The sequence below is a fragment of the Oxyura jamaicensis genome, chromosome 3, assembly GCF_011077185.1.
Source record: "Oxyura jamaicensis isolate SHBP4307 breed ruddy duck chromosome 3, BPBGC_Ojam_1.0, whole genome shotgun sequence".
NCBI lineage: Eukaryota > Metazoa > Chordata > Aves > Anseriformes > Anatidae > Oxyura > Oxyura jamaicensis.
The window spans coordinates 9,002,188-9,020,952 of NC_048895.1; the positions used below are offsets into that span (position 1 = coordinate 9,002,188).

The following is an 18,765-nucleotide window of genomic DNA, read 5'->3' on the forward strand; positions in this document are numbered from 1 at the left end:
CCCCCCTTTGGGGACCCAGGAGTCAGACTTTATGATCCTTGTGGGTCCCTTCCAACTTGAGACTCTATGCTTCTATCACACCCTAAACATTTCATGAAGTGGGAGAGCATCATTCTGTGATTCTATAACAACATCAATTCTCTTGGTGTTTACTTTCTCTACTAAGTATGGCTGTTAGAAACAGTCCGAGAGCTCTGCAATTGCCCAAGACATTTACATTTTTCCTTTCACTGTCAGGCTGGTGAGTAACTAAATATCCCACGGTGAAGCTATGGGTTATTGGGAATTATTCCTTCCCAAGAGGGAGAACAAGACTAGTATGTTTTCCCTTGGCGATGGGAAGCCCGGGCTGCACTGCAGTCAGCAGAATGTTACTGGGTGGAAGGCTGGGAAAAGGCTGGAATAGCATGTACTGGAAAGAACATGCCCTGAGGAGAAGGACTTGAGGGTGTTGGTTGACGAGAAGCTCAACGTGAGCCAATAATGTGTGTCTGCAGCCCAGAAAGCCAACCGTATCCTGGGCTGCATCAAAAGAGGAGTGGCCAGCAGGGCGAGGGAGGTGATTACACCCCTCTAATCTGCTCTTGTAAGACACCACCTGGAGTACTGCATTGAGCTCTGGGGCCCCCAGCACAAGAAGGACAAGGAAGTATTAGAATGAGTCAAGAAGAGGACCACAAAGATGATCAAGGGACTAGAGCACCTCTCCTATGAAGAGAGGCTGAAGGAGTTGGGGTTGTTCAGCCTGGAGAAGAAAAAGCTCCAGGGAGACCACGGACTTTCCAATACCTAAAAAGGGAATATTTGTCAGGGGGTCCTAGTGATAAGACAAAGGGGAATGGCTTTAAAATAAAAAATGATAGATTTAAGATTAGACATTAGGAAGAAGTTCTTCAACATAAGGGTGGTGAGGCTCTGGAACAGGTTGCCAAGAGAAGCTGTGTATGGCTTGGATCCCTGGAAGTGCTCAAGGCCAGGCTGGATGGGCTCTGACCAACCTGGTCTAGTAGTAGGTTTCCCTGTCCGTGGCAGGGGGATTGGAATTAGACAATTTTTAAGGTCCCTTCCAACCCAAATCATTCTTTAATTCTATGCAAGAAAGCTGCTGGGGAATGACACTGATAGTCCTCATCTCTTGACTCTGACCTTGTGCTCATTGCTAATAATGCAGGAAAGGGAGGAGGTGACATGCATCGGGTGAAGATGAAGCAAGTGTTCAGCATGTATTCAGGAAGTATGACCCTAAAACAGGGATCAAATACTATTTGGCAATGGCGTTGTTTAACTTGGCAGACTTGAATCTGCTTAGCTCAGGGTGTGTGTAGGTCAAGACTGATGGTTAGCAGAGTCTGTAAAGCTCATTGTCCAGGGATGCACTGCTACTGAAGTGCCTGAGCTGCTGTTACCAGGTGGCTCAGTTAGTGTGGCAAACTGCACAAGATGATGAAAAAAAGGACCTGGAGTGAGGGAGAGGGCAATCTGATGACATTCTGTATATGCGAACAAAGTATATAATAAAGACCAGAGGAGAAATGGTTGTTCTCTAGGCAAGGGGAGTACAGAAGCAGTGATAGGCAGGATGCTTTGTGTCATGACATCCTGGGAATACTTCTCACCAGGCTTGTAAATGTTTATCTGTACATTGTAAGGATCTAGCTACCATACCCATAATACCACAGGTGCCTCTCACAAAGGAACATGCAAGTCACAGGAGCTCAGTATGACAGACCAGTGCAGGCAGCTCCTTGGCTACACCTTTTTACCAAAGTCTTAGTGCAGCAAAAGCTATGTCAATGCCAGTGATCTCATTGCACGTGCAGGAGATGTTGATTTCAGGTGACAGATCGCATCCCCCTTCACTGCTTGACAGGCCCAGACCTGCACGTCTGCTAGTGGGAAACAACATGGGCTGCTCTGTGTGGGGAAGGTGGTGCGTATGATCACATAGCGTTGTCCTGGAAGAGAGCCAGGGCAGAGTTCTGCTTCTGTCTTACGTGGCTTTCCTTAGAGGAAGGTTTGCTGTCCATTTGCAAGGCCCAGCAGCTGGCTGTGTGAAGCTGACTGCTGCTAGCTCTAACACTGGCACACTGGTGCTTCTCGGTGCTGCCTGCCCACTGGGGAAGGTATTGCATTTATCTGTCATGTTAGTCTTTACAACAGCAAACAGGCAGTGAATTTAAGTCAGAGTGCAATTCAAACTGATGAGAAGCCTCAAAATCTGGACTTGGCCCCTGAATTGTTCCTGGAAAGACAGTTTCCTTGCTCCTGGTCCCTGAAGCATGGATGCAACAGGGCACATGTTGAGCCCTCATGGATTGCTAAGCTGGCACTGTATAGATTAATTAATGTTCTTAATAGGAAAAGAGACAGAATTCTGATGTTCCCATCAAGAGGAATTTCCTATTTTTAGAAATGCTGCTGGTTCACATGGGATGGGCAGGGCAGGAATGCCTGCCATATCTTTTGCATTTGTACTTTCCCTGTCAAACTTATGACAGAAAGCTGCTTTGCTACCATTTCCTTTCCCTGATTCTCACTGGTACTCTGATCTGAGGGTCTTAAAACATACATACTACTGGCAAATAATGGGGGGGAGCAAAGCTACCCTCCTCCCAGCAGTTAAGGAATGGGATGTCTCCTGGGAAAACTCTCCCAGGTTTTGCCACATTCCCAAGTGAAATCTGAGCAGGTACAGAAGGGCAGAAACATTTTGTTGCATCAGCAGTTTTTGGCACTGTCTTGTTTTCTGTCTAGAAACTGCATTATTGCTCTGTCTGCGTCCAAAACCAATCTGCTGATCAGGGCAGCTGGCTTGCAAGCCTAGTGGCAAATGCACCAGCCTCACCACTTTTTTTCTGTTTCTCTGCCATGACAGCCAGAAGGCAAGTGCTCCCTTTCAAACACTGCTTCCTTGAGAAAAGCTTAAGCTAATCCCTCGCAACAGCCCTTCCTAAATTTAAGCACCTCAGCCCTCTTCTGACTTTCTGCTCCTTGGGCTGGATCCCCTGCAGACAGAAATCAGCGGAGCTCTTCCAGCTTCAACAAAGTTATGTTGATCTAAACTGGATGAGGAGCTTGTCCTCTAGCTATTGAAAAGCCACCTGATGTGGCCCATGTGACCAGCTTCGGGCTGTCCTGGATATGTGTGAGGATGTAGTGAGATCCCACCTAACCTGTACTTTGGGCTGTTCCCTGGTGCTTAGGGAGGTGTTTGCTGCCTTGGGTCAAAGTGCACCGGTGACTTCCCTAACAGCACGCAACTGTCTATCAGGTGTGTTCTGGCACTGCTGGTTTTTACTAATGTAGCTACAGGAATGGGACACCGAGGCCCACTGGGAGACTGATGGAGAAACTTTGCAAAATGAGTAGCAAGAAATACCAGTACACTTTGCAGGTGGGTATTTTTAGCACTGGAAGTAGCTGGAAAAGAGAAAAATCTTGCAATATATGTCAGGACTTGAAATGATGAGGAGAGCTGGGAAAGGGTTTAGAAAAACCTTTTTTGCCACTTGAAATGGGTCAATTTTGACTCATACATGATGTTTTTTTGGAGAAAATGAACAAAATTGGTTTGTCCTAAGCAAGTTTTCATCACTAACAGTTCCAGAAGAGAACTGTGCACTTCCAGTAGCATTTTTTTGACTGAAAAATGTTTACACCATGTAATTTAAACTTCGATTATCTCTGGTTTCAAACATTTTCAGTTGAAGTGAAGAATGCTTGCCCACCTCTGATGAAGGTGTGTGCATTTTGCTACCTTTAGTAGACTGTCTGGAAGGAATTCATGATCTCCTAGCAGTGCTAAGACCCACATTGGAAAAGCTTAATGTAAGCCTTCAACTAACTCTCGCTATCTTTTATAGCTTTATCAGTGCTTCTTTAGTTGAGCTCCCTGTGGTGGAAGATCCCAGTAAAATGAACAAGGGCTGGCTTTGTGCAAGGTAGTTCCTCAGTGAAAGAGAAAAGGAAGTTTCCAAGAGCAATTTCAATGCACAAGCGAGTTATAAAACCGAATCAACAGAAATCTTATGGGACAGAACACTGAAATATGGGAAAAGCCTCAGTACTTTGAGTAGCACCTGTGCTGCTGAAACTTAATCATGCATTGCTAATAGGCAGCGTGAATGAGAACTGATCTTCTCAAACTCATACCCATCATCATGCTTTTACTACTTTTGGCTTTCTTCCAAAAAAAATGCTGTACAGTTACCAGTTTTATCTCAGGAACCTGCAAGAAGTGTGAGCTATGCCACCATCATCTTACAGAGTAAGAAAACGACTGCAAATGGTAGGTTCAAAGTATCAAGGTATTGTCCACTTCAGAGGGTCATCCTGAGCCACTAAGAGACTTCGAGCTATTCATCAGGATTAGTATACGAGTATCATTTAGTATCCCCACGGTTTCCAGATTTGCAACTGCAACAAGGAACGTGAGTGCCAGCTTAGACCTTATCCAGTCCAGCATTAGATTCAGGAAGCCTGGGCAGTGTAAGAAACCTGCCAGGCCAACTGGAAAGAAACCAGGCTGACGCAAGCCTTGCCTATGCCTCATCAATAGGTCACTGAAAGCAATTGCTTCTACGGAGTAGACAGGTATTATCTGGCACTTTCTGATAGAAACCTGTTCTACTAGGGAATACCAAACAGAAGTATTGTGGATGCTGTCAGCAACCTTACCTGATAGCATTTAAATTCTCTGTAGCAGATAGCATATCAATTCCAAAGGGACATGAGTAGTCATGCCGTTTCTCTGAGAAGCCCCTACTACTGTTTCTGTCTAGAATTTGTACAGCTTAAGAGGAAACTTGCATAGTCCATTTGATTTTAACTACTGTGATTTGGAAAAGAACCGAACTTGGGACTTACCTCTGCTAATTCTCTGCTTTTCTCCAGAAAGGATTCCTGGTGTATCAATGACACTGATGCTCTCTAACACAGGGTTAGGTAGCTGGGCACATACAAACCTGTGCAAAAATAATTGTTTAAAATAAAACTAAAAATGTACTCAGGATGCATTGAACATTACAGGCAGCATGGGACAATCCAGGCTCTGATCTAACAAGCCTTCAGTTGGAGCTACTCTTGACTTAAATAAATGAAAAAGCTGCCAGAACCAAGCACTTTCTCTGATTATTTTGGCTCTTCTGCAACATGAGTCTCTGTCATGACCTATGACATGAGTCATTTTTTATGTGTCCCCAAAATTGTGAGAAAAACAATTCAGAAATCCATATTTTGTTTTTTTCTGTTTGTATTTTAGCAAGAAGTGGTATTTCTTTTTCTTCATACTCCTGCAGGGACCTGAACTCAAGTATATTGAAATAACTCGTTTAAATAAATCAACAAAGTTGTAGGTTTTTTTTTTTTTTGTCTACTTTTAAATCTGTTCTTAGAATCTGTGCTATTCTTGCACCATGGAAGCCCTGAAGTCTGAGCAACATGAGATCTCAAGAATCTGCTTTATCTATCTTCCTGCTTCAAGGCAGGGTCAATCAGATGTTTGTCTGAAGTATTTGTCAAACCCATAATGATGCAGATTCAACAACCTTTGCTGGGAGTCTATTGCATTTCTTAATTACCCTTACAGCAAAATATTTTTCTTAATGTCCAGTCTAAATCTCCCATGCTACAATGCATTTTAGTCTCAACTAGAGCAGACAAGAAAAATGGTTTATTTTTCTACTCTTGTAGCAATGTATACCTGTTGTCATCGCATGTCCCCTCAGTCTTTCCTCTAAAGAAAACCAGACTCTTTTCCATCTCTTTCAGTTCTCTGTAGCTGCCTTTCTAGTTCATTTTCCAAGTCATAGAAGGCCTTTGCAGCTTTTCTTCAGATTCTTCTCAAGTTGTTCCACGTATGTCTTCTGGCACGATGACCCTAGCTGATGTGGTATTCCAGCTGTGACCTTGCCAGCAGGGAACAGATTGGATGAATTGCTCCTTCCCTCTTACATGACAGTCCTGTTTGTGTGCCTCAGGAAGATACTCACTTCTCATAGAAGTATGACAAAGTTGACTTACACTAGGTTTGTAATTCACTCACTCATTTCCCCTCCACAGCTCAATTTCTGTGCAATTCCTCTTTACCTAGTTGTTCACCACCTTATGCCTACACAAATTCCCAGCTGAGAAGAGTACCTTGTGCTTATTCTTAGAGGGCTGCAGCTCATCTCTTTCAGTTGCTGCTAACAGCAAAGCACAGCAAAAACCTATCTGCTTACATGGCTCCTGGTTGCATTTTGTGGACAGCCTTTTTGTGACGGCATTCCGAGCAGCTATAAATATGTGTCTATGTACGTATGTATATTAATGGACTGGTGTAACGCTGAGGCATAAAAAATGTTGCTGTGGGAGGAAGCAGAACCACAGAAAGGACTGGAGTTGACACAGTGGCCACTAGATGCAGTCAAGGCAGACAGACCCTCTGATGGTTCTGATGAAACCCCTGCAGTGATGAACTCCTCCAGGCTATGCCACAACCTCACCCCATTTTTTTCCACTTGTAGGACTCTAAGATCATTCTGACAAGAATGAATCCTCATGGGTCAGAGAAGTGCCTTCATTCCTAAGCTATCAGATATTTCAGTCCAAATATTTCAGCCTCTTTCTACCATCCACAGCTCGTCAGGTAGCAACAGGGAGCATCTTTGAACATGTAACACCTCGTGTGGGAAAGGGGGCTGGCTTAGTTCTCCTGTTACGTGCCAGGCTTAGAAACAGAGAACAAAGGCTCCAGAGGTCACAGGCAAGGGGATCTCTACAGGTTTCTCTAGGGAAAGTACTCCACAGGAAATTGCAGATAGAAGGTTAGTGGTTAGCTTAGCAAGTGCATTCTGGCTCTGTTGGCAATGTTCTTAAGGATGCTGTCTTCCAGCTGTCCCCATAGAACTGCACATACCTCAGGGAGCATGACCCAGTTCTGTCCTGGACCACACTAAGGGATGTGTGTAGTGCCAAACTGGACATTCATTACTTATACAGGCAGAGTATGGGGGTGAAGGAGGAACTGTTATCCATGATGCCTCCTGTTGCTGACAAGAAAAAAGCAGAAACAATTCTACCTTAGCTCCCTAAAACAGACTACCTGAGTTGGGAATAAACTTGCATCCATCAATCATGATATGAAAGCAATGGCTGATACTCATGATTTTGTGCCAGGCCCTTACTGCCAAACAAGTCTTCCTGACAATGAGGGGCAGCCTGTAATCTCCCTGATAGGATCCCTCCAAAGCTGGGATACTGCCAGCAGAGCTTCAGTGAGGAAAACAAGCCCTTCTCTCAATGCCTAGGAAGCACCTGGGGCAAGAAGAGGGGGAAAGGAGAGAGCATCAGAGCATGGTACTGCAGAGCTCTCTCTTCTCATCCCAGGACAGCTTGTCAGCCCCAGCTCTGGTCTTATCCTCACGCTGTTCTTAGCACGTCTTCTTTTGTCAGTTCAGCAATCGTTACACTATTTTACTTGTCTGCAGAAAAGGTGTTAACTAGCTGTCATGGCTACTCTCTGCATTGCTAGCAGGACTGCACTCCAGCTGCTGCTGTATCACTGCTGTGCCCCTCTGCCTTGCTGTCCTCACATGGTAACGGAGGAGCAGGAGGAGAGAGTAACAGCACAGCATGATGCAGTGAACTAGGCTAACAAATGCATAGCAACACCAGAGAGAGATCCCTTGCTGTACTAGGAGCAAATTGCATTCAGGATGTGTCCATCAGTCCAGGTGCATTTGCTTTTTGCACTCTGTGCCTGTCCTCATTACTCCTGATGTTGCCTCTCTTCTGCAGTGAACTGTCGACCAGGTACACGTGTTCTGGGCCCTGCAAGATGTCGAAGACTTCCTGGAATCTGTCTAGTGAAGGACCATGTTGCGGTATTTGAGCTTGTGTTGTGATCAGATGTTGTTTCCAGGGCCACTGTGAGGCGCTCTGTATGGTAGTAACTCCAGCTAGGTCCCTCTTTGATCAAGCTTCTCCCCATGTTTCTCTGCAGGCCCATCCCCTTGCCTGCCTCACTGCAGCCTATACCAGCATTCCTGTGGTTAGTGGTGGTAGGAGACGAGGCACTCTCTGGACAGACACTCCCAAAGGCTGGAAGTCAGAAAAGGAGTTCAAGCCCAGCTTTCTTGGTTGTTTGGCTGAACAGCTACCATGTTTGCAATGTCTCCCATCCCGTGTTAGCTGGGAAGGTGCCAATGTGTAGTCAGTTTGTTCCCATTTCCCTGTGTTCAGGTGTAGTCAGTTTGTTCCCATTTCCCTGCTGTAGCACAGTCTGTGCTCCCGTAGGACATGGGTGTGTGCTGCTGGCTTCCTGCAAGGCCTAGATCCAAAACTGGATGGTTGGGTGAGGTCTAGGGAAGGGAAAGGTTATATTCCTGATGTCACGGAGCTACTGGTCAAAGCCCCTGGACAGTTTCCTATAGGAAAGAAGCACCTTCTGAGCTGTTACCAAAATATATGTAGGTTTTATGTATAAGGCCTCAGAATGCATAGACATTCAAATAATTATCAAAGAAATGCAAGAAGGTGAAGATGGGTATATTGTGCCAGCTCCACTCTACTGACTTCACTGGCTGAATCTGGTTGGACTGTTTAGCTTCAAAGAACTGAGCTGACTGCAGAACAGAAGAATCTAGGAATATAAAAACAAGGGACAGTGAAATGTAATGGAGAGTATTTACCTCTAGACTCCTACAGGATGAATGTGGCACACTGTGCTTTATTCTTTGTTTTGTTTGTTCAACTAAAATGAAGTTTTGGCCCACTTGGCTTTATTAATCTGCCCTTCAGTGACCGATGCATGCCTGGTAGGACTGGGATGGCTTTGTAATAGCCATGTGGATGGGGAAAAAGAAAAGGCAGAAGAAGAGTGTAATGACTTATCCTTTTAAATTGCTAGCTATGCTGCTCATTAAGTTTTAGTTTTATATTCTAGAGCAAGTTTTTGATTACTGACCTGTTCAAAAAGGCATTGCCAAAGGCATTGAGTTTCCTGAATGGCTTTTTGGGATCCACCACCAGTGCATTTCCAGGAACAATTCCTTCCACATCTCCTTGCATAACTGCTATAAAGGAGTCAGTTGTAGGCTCTGGTCCAATCCTCATTCCTGGGAAATCCTGCTCCAGCAGGTACCTGTAGGTGAAAAAAACAGGGTGTGAGCATGAGATGAGAACTGTCGAAATCCTAATTGAGTTGTCCTGAAGATCCCAGTGAGATTATGTAGCTAAAGAGTATAGATTCTTTCAAGGATCTTTTTTTTTTTTTTTAGCACCATCACTGAATTTTTTGATAAGTGTCAAAGTAGCTTTTCTACTGGGGATCTCCACATTTGAAGCTTTCACATTTTGGGAGGATTAAAACAAATGAGATTTCAGCTGCTGGCAAGGGATTCTCATCATGTTTAATAATTTTGTATATTTTAATCTTCAAGACATTTAGAACAAACTTAGCAGAGCAAAGTAAAAACAGCAGTTCACTGCTATCAGAGTTAATCCTGAAACCTTACTGGCCTTTGGTGCCAATATTACTTCACTGCTGCTCATTTCAGCAGAAAACTCATCTAACTAATGTGCTTAGCCCACAGTCCAAATCAATCACTCAAATGCCAGCTTCTCCTGTACTTGGCTGTTGAAGTCTCCAGTCTTCCTTCCTGCAGGCTCCTACAGCGCAGCTTTAGGTTTGCTATACAGAAAAATGAAGTCTGGGGAAAATGTCAGCCCGCTGCTGGATGGGGCAGGTGTGCTTGTGACAAACGATACGAGAAGGCAGAGTTGCTGAATGCCTTTTTTGTTTCAGTCTTTACTGCTAAGACCAGCCCTGGGATGATGCTGGATCACCTGGCCTGCTGACAAGCTCTGGATTGTTACCTGAGGAATGTGTGACTACCAGGCTGTAAAAGTTAGCGTTACATTGTGTTGCTTATTGACATTAGATAAGCTCTTCTATCTGTTAGCCTCTTCCTCTTCTGTTACTTTAACCTAATTTTTATGATGAACCAGAAAGGTAAACACGGAACTGAAAGTGATATTAAAAGGTGGTTCAGGGGGAGGGGAAAAATGAGAAGAAGGAAGGGGTGGTGATTTTTCATGACTGAGATCAGCATATGTAACAGCACTGGTTCACTCAGGTGAGTCTTATCGAAGACTAAGTACCTACAGGAGGGACTACAGGACCTCTGCTCCTGCTTTGTACTTTGCTTTTGTTCTAAATGCTTAAGAGTGATACAGGTGAGCATTAACCTTATCTATAACAGTAAGTCTTTTGAGTTCTCTCCTTGGAAATATTAGATAAAAGAAACAAGTAGTAGTAACAACCATCAAGTGCAACAAATAAGGTGCATTTGAGAAACATGCCTTACTCCATTTGACAGGTATCAACCTTGTTGAGACAATAACTCACTTATTTTATAGGGGTTTGAGATGCACATGCGATAAGACAGCTTTTGAGCAACAGGAAAAAAAAAAAAAAAAAAGCCTGTGGTTTATGTTTGTCATAGCCTCAGACAAGGCTTCTGAGAAAATCCAAGCAAAAGCCCCGTATGTAGCAACACTCCTTATCCAGCCAGGCTGATTGAAAAAAATGTATCACAGCTCCACTGAGCTGATGTTTCAAAGCATTTGTTTATTTCTTGTATACAACAAAACAAATCTCAGCAAACATCATCTCAAACAGAAGGAACTATGAGATAATGGATAATGTTAATCGACTAAATGTGCAGCAAGTAATATGAAATCAGAGATAAAGATTGGCACTGTCTGGTATCACAGCCTCTGTTTAAAGTAAAGCTTCTCTGGGGGTTTGGGTACATTGTGCAGGAGGGTGTCTGCAGCACTCAGCCTCATTATACAGCAGTCAAATACAAGGGAATTATTGACACTTGTCTAGGGAGGGGGACGAAAGCTTCTGCTAGGCAGTGACACAGGCTGCCTCTGCTAACAGAGAAAAGCTGAAGAACACATGCGATTGTTACATTTGTGGGGTTTCTGGGAGAGGACAGCGAACAATGACTGTGGGAGACACCAAGTGAGAGCAAGCAGCAGCTATAGAGCAACTTCCCTAGGCAGCGTGGTGTGCTTTGCTCTGAGCCAGGTACACCGTCCTGGGGAGCGACCTCCAACCAGGTTAGGCAGGAGGTAAACACTTATGGCCTATATGCTTTTTGGAGAAGTGTCTGAAGCCTGTATCTGATTAAGAGCATTGCTCTGCTTGCCCCTCTCTCAGAGCTGTCCCAGTCCTGCTGAGAAGGTCAAGGGGGAAGGGCAGAGAAGCTGCACGAGGGCTGACCTGGCATAGGGCATCCTTCCCCCTCAGGTTTGGAGTAGTGTAGGAGACAAGCATAGAGCTCTCGATCTCTCCAGGCAGGAATGCCTTGCAGGATGTGGGGGAGGGAGCCATTTGCTAGTGATGAGTCATGTAGGAGCCCTGCAGGATGCTGTGGCAGCAGAGGTGATGCATGCCGGAGAGGATGAGGAAAGGGAAGAAGGGTAGAGGGGGAGGAAGTGGCGAGAACTGCCTGGTAGAGGCAGAGATGAAAGGTTCAGGGCCGCGCAGGGAGGTGACAACCACCCGGTGTACGCTGTGACAAGCAGTCAAGAGAGGCCAAGACACATTAGTGATTAGCCGTAAGGGAAAGGAGTGGCTACAGCAGAAAAGCAAACCACGCTGACAGTCAGTGGAGCTCGGGCTGGCTTGTTTATTTTATTAACAGGATGGCTGGACAAAAGCCAGGATTATTTTTAGAGAAGATCACAGAATCTAAGTGAATTAGGGGAGTAATGTTCTGTCCTGCATTCCCATCCTCTTACAGGAAAGATTAAAAGCAGCAATATTAGATGCAGGCTTCAGTGGCATCCTGCTATCCCAAGGAAGTTAACTGCTAGATGTTCCCAGGCAGAGGTGTGGCCTTGCTCCCAACACCCAGGCCTTTCAGAACCCAGCCTTGCAGAAAGGACTTGGCTAAATGGATGCTGACAGAAACTGGAGCAAGGAAAGAGGATATTGCAGTGAGCAGGAGTGGAGAACTGTCAGTGTCACTGACACTGCATCTTTTACACAGCAAAACAAGGCTCAGTTCTCAGGGTCTTTAAGAGGAGGAGAGAGAACAGCATTGTTTAGCCAGTGCTCTGGTCTCCCTTCGCTGCCTTTGACCCATGCAGCTCACCTCCCTCCACCCCCTCAGCCTCTAGGAATGTTTCTCAGTGACCTTGACTGGTCTGCTTCTGCCACTTCCTGCTGACAAGAGGGCAGCCTCACCACAAGAAAATGCACTTAGGTGCTCTCTCCAGAGAGGTGCCAGCTATTTATTGCCTCAGAACCTTGCATGTCTTCCTTGCTTTACCTCAGACTCCACAGGAACAAAGGAAGGAAACAAACCCACAGCTAGGATAGGTGAATAAAGCAATGTTTTTGTTTTAAAATGGTGCCCTGGGATTCAGGTGTAAATTGAGATTGAGTTCACTCCACATTAGTGTTTAGTGGCACTAATCAAAATCTCTAAATTGCATTGCAGTATGTGCAGGATACAATAAAGTAATGGACATGTAGGGAAAAATGTCAATGCCCTCATCCTGACAACATTTTATGGAAGAGATGCTGAGAAATCATTTCTTGTTTCACTCTGGTACCAAGACATACTGGTTGTTTCCCCTTTTACCTCCTCCTCCCCCCTGCTCTTAGTTTTTAACTCCTACTCACCATCCCATGATAACTCTGGATGCTAATCTGGTGTTTATCCCAGCACCTGGAAGCTCATGTTGGAAGCGTATCACAAGCAGCACAGCTTTCTGGCACCTCCTGCCTTTGTTTGGCTGGGAGTATGCTGGAGGCGTAGGCCCTCACTCCTCCTGCTGTGAGAGGCCCACGAGTTCTTCAGCAGCTCAACTTCCACCTTTTTATGCACAATTTTAAACTGATAAGCCTCCACCTTCCTGTAAATGGCTTGTTCATGGCACCAGCTCCTAGTCACTTCTTCTTGACCATAATACCTGTGTAAACTCATCCCAGTCTCATGCACAGAGGGGGCTGGGAGAAGAGGGCAGAGGCTGGTTGAAGGAAGGTTCCCAACAGCTTGATGACCAAAGAGCTGAGGGGTTTCTGCCTTACCACAGAAGCGAAGGCTCAGCTTCTCCTTTTGCCTGGAACATCATTTAAGCAGCCAGACTCCTGAAGAAAGCTTCAAAACAAGCTCAGGCTTACAGAAAAATGAACAGAAGGGGGCAAAGGCTGCTAAGAACAGTATGCAGGTGAGACTGCAGGGAAAAGCTGATGCTGGCAATCCAGAAATGGATTTGGAAGGATGCTCTAGTTATACAGCCAGCAACCTCCTCACATTCAGGGAATTTCTGCTCGGAAACATCATTAACTGGAAAGGCAGAAAGAGCCTTTCAAATACATTTGGTATCAAGTCACAGTACAAAGATTTAGGGTGGAACCAGACAGTTATGCTATACAAGGCAGTTTTTTGTTTTCAGAAGAGTAACTCCCTTTCCAACCACATGTCAAATGCTTCTGAGGGTCATGCACATTCCTTCATCATATACCTGAGCTGCTCACACAAGAAAGGCCTTTTCAATGCTAAATTTTATTTGTCATCTGTATATCTGATGAGGTAGTAGAAATGCATTCTTTTCTTGGCTCCTGAGTGGTGCAATAAGTAACAGGAATATTACACAAAAACACCCTGCTGTTTCTCAAGGTCACTTCTGGAGATGCACTGGCAATTTGATTCACTTCTCTCTAGAGCTCCTTCCTTCAACGAGAAGTGTCGGTAGAACAATGGGACTGGTTGCTTGTGGCCTCTGTCCAGATTTACACTGGGGTAATTCCGGAGATTTCAACACAGCCACACCAGAGTAATGCTGGAATTTAACACTAAGCCCATGAATCACGTAGGAAATGCAGACAGCACAGCTTCAGCTATGATCCCAAGAGAAAGGCTGCTGCAAGCTGAACTAGAGCTATCTGAACAGAGATCCCAGCAACAAAGTCCAGCTGGAAAAATTTAACCCTCTCTTTTACAGCTTCATATCAAATCTGCTGCTGGCAATTGCTCTGCTTTACAGTTCAGAACGAACTTGCTGCTCCCACTATCACAACACATCAGGACACAGGTCCTTCTCACACAGGCACATGCCCGAGCACACGTGCTCCAGCTAGGATCCCTGTGTTGCCTCTGGGCACAGTACAGAAAGAGACAGAGAGATGAGACACAGGCCATTACAAACCCAAGAACACACTTCAAATTCTCCTAGGTCAGTGGTTGCCACAGTGCTTGGGCAGTGGGGAAGTCGGAAAAAAAGGCCACAGGGGGATACCCTGACCTGAGCAATCATAGGGGTTCCCCTGTTTGGGACTTTCCATGGCCTTTGCACTTCGAATGGGCAAGAGGGCCTCAGATGACTCATTTCTCCATAGGAATGCCCTGCTTGTAACCCTCAGCCCTGCCCTGGGCTACTTTTCGCCACATTGATGTCTTACCAGGTACCTCACCCACCCTGTCCTCCTGAAGTAGGCCTGCTGAGGCTCCTGCAGGGACAGCCTTCAAACTGAAAACTATTTAATGGTACTGAGGACATGCAGGGGGGCACAGAAGAGGAGTAACACAGGTAGAGAAGATTGCCCCATGTAGGAGACACTCCCCTGCTATCCACATGGGTACTGAGGGGCCGGGCACGCCCAGGGAGCCCCTCCCGGCCCAAGGGGAGGCGGTGGCCCCGCGTTACCTGATGAAGGTGGTCTTCCCCGTGGAGTACTGCCCCACCAGCAGCACCATGGGCTTGTTGTCGAAGTCGGCATCCTCCAGGGCCGGCGAGTGGAACTCGTGGAACTTGTAGTGCTCCTCCAGGGGCAGCAGCTTGGTTTTGTAGAGCTTCTTCAGGCCCTCGCTGACCGTCTGGAACACCTCGGGGTCCTTCCTGCGGCGGTCGTCGGTGCCCAGCCAGCTGAACATCTTGGGGCCGCCCGAAGCCAGCTCCGCAGCGAGAGCCGGGGCCGGGCAGGGGGCGGTGCGACGGGCTGCGGGCAGGCGTTACCCCCGCATACTCCCTCGAGCAGCCTCGCTCCGCTCCAACCGCCGCCCGCGACCGTTACCGGCGCTTTCAGCTAAACGGGGCCGGAGGACGCCGCTTCACCCGTGCGCCGCCGGCTGCCGGCGCGGGCATGCCGCGGGGACGGGGCGGGAGGGGACGGCGGCGGCGATGGCGGCGGCAGCGCCCTGTGAGGGGAGCGGAGCGCGGCGGGCGGCGTTTAAGGGGTGCCCTCCAGGAAATGGGCCGGCGGCGGAAGTCGGCCACTCCTGGCAAAGCGCCGCCCGTGTTCCCCGGCGGGTGAAGCCGCGCTGGGCGGCGCCATGTTGAGGAGAAGGAAGGAGAGATGGGGCGGCCCCGCGAGGCACAGCGCCCCCTGGAGGCGGCCCCGCGCGGCAGTGCGCTGCTGCCCGTCCGCCATTTTGCCCCTCGTCTCTCTCACCTTAAAGCAAACTCCCGAGTGGGCAAACTTGACGGGGAAGAGACTGTTTCTGAACGCGGCCACACCAAACTGTGCCTGTGCCGCCCACAGCAGCTCCCTCAGTGCGTGGCTCGGTCCTGAAGCACAACACTTGCTCAGGCTGCCCGTCAGCAAGTTGTGTTCAGTGACTCTTAGCTGAGCTGGGCCTCGCAGAGCTGGTGTCCAGCAGGGTGGCTGCCCTCAGATAACCAATGCAGCGTTGTGGCCACTTGTCACAAGTTGATAGGGACGATCTTGAATCACAGAATCATCTAGGTTGGAAGAGACCTCCAAGATCACCGAGTCCAACCTCTGACCTAACACTACCAAGTCCTCCACTAAACCGTATCACTAAGCTCTACATCTAAACGTCTTTTAAAGAGCTCCAGGGATGGTGACTCAACCACTTCCCTGGGCAGCCTATTCCAGTGACTAACAACCCTTTCAGCAAAGAAGTTCTTCCTAATATCCAACCTAAACCTCTCCTGGCACGGAGGCAGTCTGTACCCAGGATAACTCACTATTTACTTAAGTGAGACAGACAGAGTAGTCACTGTCTATGTTCTTTTATTCCTTCAGAAATTAGGGTGACGGGAGAGCTGAAGAGCAAATGCTGCAGCACTTGGGCCTACGTGAGTTCTGCAGCTCTTGTCTGTGGCTGGGCCTGCCCCAGGGCTGCCCATGTGCTGTAATGCCACACTGCCATGCTTTCTTAACTACAGTCAGTCTTCTGGGACAAAGCATTGCAAGTTAGGAATGTTTCCTGAAATATCTCCAATTGGCTTTTTCACTTGAGTTTCTCCATCGAGTCCAAGAAACGTGGCAAGAGGCGGTTCTGGAAGAGGTTCCACCGTGTCAGGGGTGCTTGCCCTTTCCTAGCCATTTGTGTCCAGCACTATTTCAGGCTGGGAGGAATTCAGCTCTTGCAGGAGATGAGATGCAGCTTTGCATTAAAAGTGGTTGATTTTCACAGAGGAACACCAAGGTGCACGTGGTCCCTTGTGCCCGCAAACAGGTACTTGACCTTACTGTTGAATGAGAAGAGAACAAAGGAAGGATAATAAAACAGTTTTCACTGAACATGTTTCTCCTTTCTTGGCAGCCAGGGACCCTCCTAGGAATGACAGGATTTATGTGTGCTTTTGGGTTCCCTTTCTATGCATCTGATTGAAGATGTATTTTCCCGATTCTGTGATGGGATGCATTTGCACGGATAGCTCTTCCATACTGCCCGACTGTTTTCTTTTTCGGGAAGAAAATAGCAAGTTGACTGTATCTTCTGAAGGTTAGGCTCCTCTGCTTCACTGCCAATGCCTAAAGCTAATCTGAAATCAGAATTAATATTTTAAAACTTTTAAGATTCATTTCCCTCATTGCTTTATTATTATTAATATATTTATATAAATAGACTGAGATTCTGGCTTTAAGAATTTGATGTGTTATTTCTAATGAAAATTCTTGAAAAAGACCCTGTAGAAATTGTTTGGCAAGAATTGATCGTTTTGTAAGAAAAATTTGCTTTCATCTTCTAGATAGTTCTGCCATTTAAGGACTTTGCTGTTCTGAGGCTCCATATACAGCTGTATGCTACTGCTAGACACCATTGCCCTTCAGTGCTATCCTGTGGTACTCTCAGAGCTGACTATAGGTCAGGCCAGGAAGCCTTTGATGGCAAATTTCCCCAGACCACCTTGATAACCCTTCCTGAATGCAGTGAATGTGAGAGAAATGTGAGGTTTTATTTCTGAAATACACCACTATATTTAAGCAAAGGCTTTAGGTTGTACCTGCAAGTGCACTTTTCATAATGTGTTAAGAGACTGACAAAGATTAACAAAGCCTAATACAGTCTCATTTTCATTTGACCAATCAGTGTTAATTTCTGCAGTCAATGTTCTGTTGTATAGTGAGAATGGTTGTAAAAGATGGCACTCTGTCATTTCTTCTGCTTACCTTAAAATTTACTATTTTGCATGCAAACATTTGTTATATTCCACACAATCAGGAGCAGCTCCTCAGCCCAGATGCAGATTGCCTTGTTAAATCAGGGGAGATGGGCTGAGCTGTCAAATGCAGTCTGCACCAATGTTTCTGAGATAAATCCTCTCAGGCTGTCAGAGAATTCCTTGATGGTTTAGTTACTTTTACTGAAAGTGAAGAGTTTCCCATGAATTGTTCAGATTCTTATTTTAAGACTGAGGAACCAGCCAGTTCATGGCATCTAAGATGATGAGCAAGATCAGGGAAGATCCTAGGATTCTGATTTATTGGATGTAGTTACACTAGATGGCAAACATACCATGTAGGGTAATACACAAAGAATAGAGGATCGAAGCCATCCAGCTTACCAGTTCACAGCTTCCATCTAAAGCTAGTAACCTTTGTCTGCTATGCTTGGCTGCTTTCCCTTAGAAATTAGGAAATGTCTGGAAGAGACATGCACACACTCTGCTCCACCCATGTCAGAGGACATGGTGCGACACTGTGTTTATATATATTGCTGACAGTCTAGTTCAGTAACATTGCTGTTTTATGAAGTGCCGTCAGTCTCCAGGCCTTTTTTTCCCCTCTCATTTTTGTATTAACTCTGTCTATCTGTCCACTGTTCATGTTGTTGTAGCTCTGAAGGTCAATGACTGTAAAAAAAGGCAAGGTTTGGAGGGAGAGACAATACTTTTCATCTGGAGAAAAAGAGTACAAGGTGTTAGGCACTTAAATCCTTCAGCTTTTAAATTTCTAATGTACAATGGAAAATTGAATTTTTTGTTTCCAGGGTTATATTTTGAAGACTTTTATTTTGTTTGCCCTTGAGAATCAAGACTTGTGGATCACTTGTAGAGTGGTTTTATAACAAATGAGGGCTCTCTGTGGGAGGACGACATAATCTGTGTTTGTTGGATTTCTCACTGTTGGGTTTCTCACTGGGAATACTTTCTACACTGGAATGCAAAGCCTTGAAAACACAGTGATCGGTGCTAGGTTAGAATCAGATAGAGCCCCACTTCTCCTCTGGGTGCCATCCCCCTCTGCTGACTAAAGAGAAAATATTAAAATTCATGATTAAATTTACTTTTTACATTTATTTTAATGATCAGGAACTCTTATGGAGAAGACACACCTCATCCTAAAAAACAAGGAGTTTCCAGCAGAACTGGGCAGGGCAAGACTCCACAAGGGAAATCTCCTCAAAGGAAGAATTTATCCCAGCTAGATATCTTCTGCAGATAGTGCCATGCCTTTGCTGCCATGCCTGAAAAAAAGAAAAAAAGAAAAAAAAAGAAAAAAAAAAA

General features: G+C 45.9%; 1 protein-coding gene across 1 annotated transcript in view; it reads right to left on the bottom strand.

Moving 5' to 3' along the window:
* Window positions 1-15,056, bottom strand: part of EHD3 (EH domain containing 3) — a 29,375-nt gene extending 14,319 nt beyond the window's left edge. Inside the window, exons 1-3 of the mRNA XM_035320250.1 lie at window positions 14,713-15,056; window positions 8,948-9,124; window positions 4,867-4,964 (exon numbers count right to left, since the gene is read on the bottom strand). Of these exons, the coding sequence (XP_035176141.1) occupies window positions 4,867-4,964; window positions 8,948-9,124; window positions 14,713-14,939 (502 nt within the window). The 5' untranslated portion in view covers window positions 14,940-15,056. The remainder of the gene's footprint in view (window positions 1-4,866; window positions 4,965-8,947; window positions 9,125-14,712) is intronic.
* Window positions 15,057-18,765: the final 3,709 nt, after the last annotated feature.